The sequence below is a fragment of the Drosophila willistoni genome, assembly GCF_018902025.1.
Source record: "Drosophila willistoni isolate 14030-0811.24 chromosome XR unlocalized genomic scaffold, UCI_dwil_1.1 Seg144, whole genome shotgun sequence".
NCBI classification, from domain to species: Eukaryota; Metazoa; Arthropoda; class Insecta; order Diptera; family Drosophilidae; genus Drosophila; species Drosophila willistoni.
In genome coordinates this window covers 7,470,327-7,479,502 of record NW_025814057.1, presented here as the reverse complement: position 1 = coordinate 7,479,502, position 9,176 = coordinate 7,470,327, and the positions used below count along the sequence as shown (strand labels likewise).

At 35.9% G+C, this 9,176-nt stretch overlaps 3 protein-coding genes across 3 annotated transcripts; 2 read left to right on the top strand and 1 right to left on the bottom strand.

The window, feature by feature from the left end:
- Nucleotides 1-1,169: 1,169 nt before the first annotated feature.
- Nucleotides 1,170-4,620, bottom strand: LOC6638697 (proliferation-associated protein 2G4). Its single transcript, XM_002061985.4, has 7 exons — nt 4,419-4,620; nt 4,075-4,172; nt 3,673-3,809; nt 3,452-3,608; nt 2,977-3,198; nt 2,401-2,626; nt 1,170-2,102 (listed from the first exon to the last, which is right to left on the bottom strand). The coding sequence occupies exons 1-7, from the start codon at nt 4,504-4,506 to the stop codon at nt 1,831-1,833; spliced, it is 1,200 nt and encodes a 399-aa protein (XP_002062021.1). The 5' UTR covers nt 4,507-4,620; the 3' UTR covers nt 1,170-1,830.
- Nucleotides 4,621-4,796: 176 nt separating this feature from the next.
- Nucleotides 4,797-6,123, top strand: LOC6639348 (thioredoxin-like protein 1). Its single transcript, XM_002061986.4, has 3 exons — nt 4,797-5,270; nt 5,334-5,617; nt 5,682-6,123. Exons 1-3 carry the CDS (start codon nt 4,905-4,907, stop codon nt 5,893-5,895), a joined length of 864 nt encoding a protein of 287 aa, XP_002062022.1. The 5' UTR covers nt 4,797-4,904; the 3' UTR covers nt 5,896-6,123.
- Nucleotides 6,124-6,289: 166 nt separating this feature from the next.
- LOC6639349 lies at nt 6,290-8,814 on the top strand. The gene is made up of 2 exons (XM_002061987.4): nt 6,290-7,184; nt 7,248-8,814. The coding sequence occupies exon 1, from the start codon at nt 6,400-6,402 to the stop codon at nt 7,135-7,137; it is 738 nt and encodes a 245-aa protein (XP_002062023.2). The 5' UTR covers nt 6,290-6,399; the 3' UTR covers nt 7,138-7,184; nt 7,248-8,814.
- The last annotated feature ends 362 nt before the right edge of the window (nt 8,815-9,176 follow it).

Genomic DNA, 9,176 nt, shown 5'->3' with positions numbered 1-9,176 from the left:
TTGTGAATGTAAACATCAAAACTAATTTAAAATGCAAAAAAAAAAAAGAAAGAAGAAAACAAAGAAAAAAGGAAAACAACAAAAAACAGAAAGAAAACAAGAACTAAAAAGAGAGAAAAAAAAACAAATTAAAAACAATACAACGCATTTTTATTTCAAACTTCTAATATACCCATTTAAATTTTGATAACAATTTTTAACAGAAAAATGGACCAGAATAAGGTAAACCCAAAGATTGAATCCACTTTTAGCCATCTATAAATAATTTTGTATTTCATTATCTTATTCTGAGGACAACCAAATCAAATTTCTTAATGTAAGCAATTTAACAAGAAAGAATTCTGAACTTATTTTGAAGAGCTCCGGGATGGTTTGAGATAAATGTCGATAACTCTCAGCAAATTTAGTTAATCGATTAAAATGAAGCATTCAAAATCGAAAGGAAAATTTTGTTTTGATGAAAATATTTCAGTTTTTTTATCTAGCCCCCCAAGGACATGTCTGTAAATCAGGGCTCTCCTCGTTTTTGATTCCAAATAAATTAGTCAATCTGTAATCCTGATTTTATTCCCAAATCATTTTGTTTAAATCCTTTGCCGTTTGAATAGTTTTTCATCTCATAACAACAAGCGACATGGACAACAATTTGGAATCGAAAATGAACTAAATATTTCTTCATCATATCGACTTCTACAGAGAAATATTACCTAAATCATCAATCGAATGTCAACATGTTATTCCAAAATGACAGAGACGGCAATCTACTTAAGCCAAACTGAGCTTTTGATTGTATATCATTATAAATTTCAAATACTTAGTTATAATATAGAAAAAAACACCACTTACCGATACGCAAAACACATATATCCACATTGCGTATATTGCATATGCATACATATGTATATGTATGAAAACATTGCCACATTGCGATAATCGATGAGTCCTATTAAAATCGAAGGAGATTACATTAGGATATATGTACATATGCAATTTCAACTTGGCATGATATATAAAAATCCATGACTCAAGTTGAAATTGCGCAGATAAGATAAGAAGAAAGAAGGCAACACAATGATCCCATCCCCAAACGATCGACTAGAGTCGATCCCAGTTAACATTTAATTAATCAAGTTAGGAAAAGAACAACAAAAAGAAAAGAAGTAGTGATATTTCAGGTTTCTTTTTATAGAAAATGTTAATTTTATTTAATACCTACTACGCAGCGTAATTTTAAGATTAAGTGTTAAAAATTTTACAGTTCGACGACAGTTCTTGCTCTTTTTGTGGCATTTCTCGTTGCGATTTTTGTTGTTGTTTTGTTTTTATGTTTTTAATATGGACAAACGCTTAAATTAGGTAAAGTAAATAGAAAAAAAATTAAAAAGAAACGGATAATTTTACGAACTTTTCCGGACCTTTTTTTTGTCTTCTATTCAATTTTTCCAAAAATAAAATTCCATATCAATTATGGAATTATACAAACAAAAAATATTGTCAATTAATGAAGTAAAGATTTGATTTCTCTTTTCCTTTTTGCTTAGATGGATGTGGGGGGGTGGAGGGAAGAGAGAATATGATAGGGCGTCTGAGGAAATGTTATTTTATTTGCTTTTTTTCTTCTATTGTTGGATGGATCATTTACTCTACGCGATTTCGCGATAGTAAAAATCTATTTTTAGAAAGGCGGCAGCAGTAGGCAGCGCAATTGTTCACAAAAAATGTTTATTTAGCATGTCTGGGGGTGTGTGTGTGTGTGTGTAGAGGGAGGGAAGGGGAGGGGATCAGATCAGATAGATTATCAGATTTCTAGACCAACTAGAAATATGATATTTATGCCTTGGTCTCAACGGCCGGCGCCGATTCCACTTTTGTAGCTCCAGCTCCAGTGGCTCCAGCAGCAGCTGCAGCTGCAGCGGCTCCCTTCTTACCCTTGCCTTTACCTTTTACTGGTCCCAGTGGCTGCGTGACCAATTCCTTAAGCTCCTCCTGAGCAATGCTGTGCTCACTTACGTAATTTTCCACATTGAAAGGTATGCCGGTTACAAGATTCACCCCATTGGGCATCAGTAGAACTGTGTGCTTAAATTGGGCAACAACCTCAGCTAAAAAACACAAATAAAAAAGATGTGAAAAGAGAGAGAGAAAGAGAGAGAAATTTCTATTAATTTAATTTCAAATCTCAAACAATAAAGGATTAAATTGAATTTTAACAAAAATGTGCTTATGTCATGTTCAGATCATAGGCCAAATTCTCGGCAAATGCTGAAGACGTCATAAACTAAAGTTTTATTCTAGCAAAATGTCTGGCCATAAATGGAAACTTAAAAGTGCTACCAAATTATGGAATTAAGTTTCGCCATTTCAACTAAACTAAACTAAACTATAGACTAAAACACTTACAAGGCTTTTCGTACAGGACTTGGAAGGGTTCAATCATCTTGTGGGAGACGCATTCAACAACGCCCATGCGTGCCTTGGTCTCCTCCTCGAAACTGCGTATATTGAAAGGCATATTACCATATTTTGTTTTAACCTCGGCCAGGAGAGCACGAGATGCCTTCAATTTAAGCATATAGTTCTCATCAGATTTTTTGTATATCGAAACCTTTGTGTCCTTTTCGCGACCCTATCAAAAGACACACACACACACACAACAATTTGTCATTAGAAAATGTTTAAAAATCCAAAAAATAATAAATAATATTACTATAAAAACGTTCTCAGATCTCATAATCTCATGATCCTTGGTCTAATGACCAGCCGAGTTGCCGAAATGTTAGTTACCTCAACTCATGTGCCGCAGAGTTTAGGCCAAATCTTATCAAGACTTACATGAGAGAAAGCATCTTTCAAATCTTTAACTCATTTGGCTTTTCAACCTCAAGCGCGTAAGTTCTTAATCATTGAACAAAGAATATCCATCCGGATGGGATGGGGGATGGGCATTTTTTTGTTCTGTTTTGGGTATATACTAACCACTCCTTCGCCGCTGCTAACGATAACATCGATGGCATATACTTCATGCGTCTCAAATGTGCATTTCTCATGCTCTTTACGCTGCGCCTCGCTAGGATTCTGTATGATTGTCTTCTCACCATCAATTTTGAATTGTTTCAGCTCATGACTAAGCATACCTTCAATGGGTTTGCACTTGTATGATTCGCTGATTTGTTGTACGGCATCGGTAATAGAATAGTTCTATAAATTAAAGAAGAATAATATAACAATTAGTAAAGTAATTGGCATAAGTAAATGCATCTTTAGTTAAATATTTCTGTAGACAATAATAAAGACCAAACATTTCTAAATTGAATTTGCTTAGTTCACGATATTGTCCTTTGATCTTTGCCGGACATGAAGCAATAACTGTGTGGGAAATAGGCCACACAATTATTTGGCAGTTGTTAGTCCGGCAATACAAGAGAAAGTCTAAATAATCTTCAGGACTTACATTGGCACCCGATTTAAGCAGACGCAGTGCAGCTTGAACAGCCCAATAGGCTGCCAAAATGACATCAGCCTGACGACCGGTGATCTTATCATTTTTACCCACAACAATTGTATGAGCGGCAACAGCAATGAAACCATCAATATGAGCGCCCAGATCGCTATAAAAGCAAATTTTGTTATAGGTATATATATATATATATTTATATATATTTATGTGCTTACATTTTCACCACATCACCCGATTTTAGTAAATAATCGGTATCATTTTTGGCTGGGGAAAAATGGCAGACACAATTATTAACCGAAAGGCAGGTGGGAAAGGCAATGCCTTTCTTTAGGTCCTTTTCCTTTTTGTAAACCTAAAAAGAAACATTTTACTTGATTAGTATCTAATTTCTAAATTTGCATAAAAATCTTTGGAAAAAATGTCCTCAGATCTCATAATCTGTAGATCTTTGGGCCTGCCTGGATGGTGGCACGTGGTTTAAAGCACCATGTGCGCCTGTTAGACCCTAGGGACCTAACAAAACACCTGTAAATCCAGACGTAACCCTCAAATATGTAGGTTTTTAATCATTGGACTTGTATATCTATTATATTAATTATTTGATGGCCAAAACTCACTTTGCCGGTTTCCTCCGTTAGCAGTTGGTCACCCTTGGAGCAAATGTCTCGCACTGAGGCATCCACCACACACAAGTCAATCAGGGATTTGAGGATTTCTTAAAAATAACCAACCAAAAAATAAAAAAGAAAGAAGAGAAGAAATATCTAGATCAATTTAACTTCCAAATTATTTGAATTGTTTTTGTAGTTTTCGTTTGGTTGCCGCTTTGGCGGCGTGGCTTATATCACCTCACCGCGGCAGCCACGTAGCGGCCCCCTTAGTTTTTGGCTTCACTTTCACTTGCGTTTCTTCATATTTCGTTTTTTTCCGTTGCCGTTTTTTTTTTTTCTTTTGTACTTACTATTTACGATTTCGCCAGCCAATTTATATTTGGTAACCACCAAATCCTCGGCTATGGTCTTCTCGGGCTCTTTTTCCACGTCTGCCATTGTATTATTTTTTTTCAAATGTCGTTAGTTTTTCTTTTTTTTTTTAATATTTTTTCTCCTTGTGTTAATATGGCGACCTGAAAGATCTGAGCAAAAGTGGGAACCACGAGGTGACGCAAAATCAGTTTGGTCCCACTAAATCGGTTTATCGAAAGTAAAAAACGCGCTATATATCGATATGTCTACGCTTGTGGTTAGAATAGGGTGACCATTTTTATGCCTCGATAATGATTGTGACTTTCGCATGAAAATTATCGATAAGTAATAACTTCTTTCGGACATGTGCCTATCGAAGTAGTTGCCAGTCATCTTTTTGTTTTTGGTCTATCCGCATATTTACAAGTTCAAGTTTACAAAACAGGGAGAGAAACGTTTAACACAACCACAAATCTACAAATATGGCTGTACGCGTTATTAATGACGAATCGCATTTCCAAGCGGAGCTCACCCAGGCTGGTGTACGACTGGTTGTAGTTGATTTTACAGCCTCCTGGTGCGGTCCCTGCCAGAGAATTGCTCCCATGTTTGAGCAGTTCTCCACTAAATACCCCAGGGCCATATTCCTGAAGGTGGATGTCGACAAATGTCAGGATACGGCAGCTGGGCAGGGTGTCTCGGCCATGCCAACATTCATATTCTATAGAAATAAGACCAAAATCGATAGAATTCAGGGAGCGGATGTCAATAGTCTGGAAGCAAAGATACAGGAGCACATCGGTTCGAGCAGTGGTGAGGAAGCCGGCGAAGATTATGGTCAAGGATTGGTAGGTGAACAATTAAACCCAATGCTGCAATTCCCTCTAACTCTCTCCATCTTTCTTTTACAGATGGAATTGAACACCTTCATCTCGAAGCAAGAATGCGAATGCCTTAACGAGGCCGATGATCATAATCTAAAGCATGCACTGGCTTCCGCCGGTGGTTACTTGCAATCCGATTGTGATGAGCAATTGATCATGTCCATTACATTCAATCAGGCGGTTAAAATACATTCTCTGAAATTCAAGGCACCCGTCCAATTGGGACCTAAAGATGTGAAATTGTTTATTAATCAACCGCGTACCATTGATTTCGATATGGCCGAATCCATGAGCAGTGTTCAGGATTTGACGTAAGTTGCAAATTTTGTGAATTTTTAATTTTATTTCAATTCTTTGTTCTTATTTTTCCTGCAGTTTGGCTCAAAAGGACTTGGACCAGGGCCAACCCATTAATTTACGTTATGTGAAATTCCAAAATGTCCAAAATATTCAGATCTATGTCAAGAATAATCAATCTGGCGGAGATGTCACACAAATTGACTATATTGGCTTTATCGGTTCACCCATTATGACCACCAAAATGAACGATTTTAAACGTGTGGCAGGCAAAAAGGGTGAAAGTCATTAAAACGAGAGGTGGGTGAATAAAAACAAACAGACTACAACAAGAGCTGAGGAGATCCCCTGTAATTGAAATTTCTGCGTTTCAGTTTTATTTTGTGTTTTCCAATATTTCGAGACTAAACTAAATTTCAAAATAAAAATTGATATAAGTTATAACAATACAAACATGTACACCCCTAACAAAGACTTTAACTGTCATAAGCTCAATGAAATAATTTTTTTTTTTCAATAAGAACTTGAATTTTTAATGAATTAATGAAGGGTTTTCGAGGACTATTAGAAAATTTTCTAATTGAAGCTAAATTACTCAGATTTTAAATTAAATTCGAATTTCTAGTTTTATTTGTTCTATTACTCTCTGTTAAGCCGCTGTTAAAACTCTGTTAGCAAATGCAACCCTGTTGTTATCGATAGGCAGCTCAGAGGCCCACACCCAAAGCCAGCAGCAAACACAAACACAAACAGCTCATTTTCTAAATATTCAACAACCAACCAATTCAAATCTCCGATGCAAAAATCTTCACATTTTGCACGCGAGGATTCCCAGGAGCACCTACCGCCCACACACCCACACCATATAGTAAACATGAAACGTCGCACCTTGGCTGGCACCTGCGGCGTGGGAGTTTTCATCTTTGCATTTGCCTTCATTGCCATTGCCTTTGCAACGCCCAGTTGGCTGGTAAGTGATTATCGCATAACTGGAGCTAAATTGGATCGTCTGGGATTGTGGGTGCACTGCTTCCGTTCACTGCAAGATGTGAATGATGGTAGCCTGCGGCGATTCTTTGTGGGTTGTCGATGGGTCTATGACCCATTTACCACTGGCTACGATGAGATTCGTGGCTTCCTGCTGCCAGCCTTCATGATTGCCACACAATTCTTTTATACGGTGGCCTTCATCGGCATGCTGGTGAGTGCCATCGGTGTATTAGTCTTCTTTCTCTGCGCTGGACCAGATCAGAAGCATTTCATCACTTTGATACGATCGTTGGGCTACGTTCTACTTGGAGCTGGTGTCAGTGCGGCCATTGCTGTCATTGTGTTTGCCTGTTTTGGCAATCGCAACGGTTGGATGCCAGAGCATGCCAACAATTGGTTCGGCTGGTCATTTGTTCTTGCCTGTGTGGGAACAGTTTTCACTTTGGTTGCTGCCACCCTCTTCCTAACCGAGGCACATGTCCAGCAGCGCAAACGGTTGCAATTCAAGGAGTCTCAAACGCGATTTGAATTGGTTCGCGGTTAAGTTTGGTTGGGTTCACTTTTTGATCCCTGCCTTTTTCTTTCTTTTGGGTGAGTTGTTGATATTTTTGTTAATTGGACCAAATGTAACCTTCAATTCTCTTCCCATTGCAGCTACTTCCCAGCTCTAACACACACAAAAATACATATAACAACACATTGATACATTCCGTCCCCACGAGTAATTTTACAAAGAAGAATTCTCACCATTATAATTAAAAGCTAGTAGGTTATTTTTTTCGTATTTGTAGTATTTTTTTTTTTTGCGTTTATTTAGTTGAAAATGTTTATGCAATTTGACAGTCCCCGTCCCCCCTCTTTACACACAAACCTCCTTCCAACCCGTCCACTCCACTTGAAATGCATCACATTTGTACGACCAGAAGAGACTTTTTTTCGCACATTGCTTTTGGTACTTATGAATCATCAATAATTCAGGAAATCCATCAACAAATGAATGACTGCATTTGCCACAAAATCAGATAACCCATATAGATGCTTGAATCTCATAAGAAAACATTCTTTGGAAATGTGTCTCTCGCGAAAAACCATGTATACAATCTTTCTGTTTGCTTTGAACTCGTTTTTGAAATGATAAATTTCAAACTAATTTCTGTTCCCATTTCTATAAACATTTCAAAAGAAAAACATAATCAGTTTCCTTCGCGAAACTATGATTATTCCAGTGCTTTCTAAAAAAAAGACTTTTTAAAAATATACAAATAGACATGAAACTTATTTTTCAAATCAGAGACTTTTGAAGTAAATAGAAATCCTGATCCGTCCACAACCAATAGATGAAATCTGTTGAGATATTAAATGATGGTGGTCTTTTTTAAGAGTATAACCATTTGATTCCTTTGAATTTTCGCATAATTAGACACGTTTCCAAGAGATAAAGATTAGGTAGAACCCAAAAAAATAGTAAATCTAACACACTCAACGCTCAAATGAATCATGATTTATACTGTATACCCATACTACCCATAGCATAGATATATGTACATACATATATCTGTGTATCTCAATATATTTCCATATCTTTTTTTTTTTTTTTTGTTACATATATGTACTTTTTATTATGTATTACTTACTATGCGCTCAATTAACCTACACTTTTTGATGCTATATAGAGAAACGATGATACGAGACGATTTTTAAATATGACGCAGGCATTTTCGAAACTCTTACTCAAGTGCCTTAATTAGTGACAACTACTATACAAAATATAAATATATAGAAAGATAGTTTAATAGTGCCTTTTAGTGCTAAAGAAGAAAAAAAAAACAAAATTTCTGTTGGTTTTTCGATTTTGTCTGTGGCATATAAATATTAAAAAAAAAAAAACAAAATACATACATACAAGCACACATACATAAATATACCATATCATTTATACAATTTATATATATATATATATATTTATATTGGATTGCATAAACTTCAACTAAATTCGAGTAGTTGACCTAGTTAAGAAGATATTTAAAAACGAAACCGATCCATAGTTTAAGCAACTTGTAAACCTCTCTCTAACTTCAACTGTATTAATGTTCGTCCAATCTTTTAAAAAAAAACCAAATGTTCAAAATTTTTATTATCATATACAAAAAGCAAAAAAAAAAACTATATTTTTTTGTACAAAACAAAATAAAAAACAAAACGACATACTTTTTTAGCGAAAGAATTGAATAAAAAACCTTTTTATTATATACAAACAAAACCAAAATATGTAATACGAATAATGCAACCGAATGGTAAGTTTTCATAAACCTAATTTGTATGGCTATCAATCTAAAGGGTATTAAAACGATAATGGAAAGTGCATTCGCCTGCATATTTATTTGCCTCTCTGCGGGCTTTGTAAAGGTTCAAGGTAAAGTAAAAACCATGGACTAACAATGGGTTCCGAGTCATTTGTGTATTCAATTTTTCCCACCGTGTCATTTTTTTTTTTTTTTTTTTTTTTTGGTAGAGGGTGGGGAACACACCAACTAGTCGTCGTCTCTCTCTCTCTCTTTCTCTGTGTATAGGATTTAAATGCAC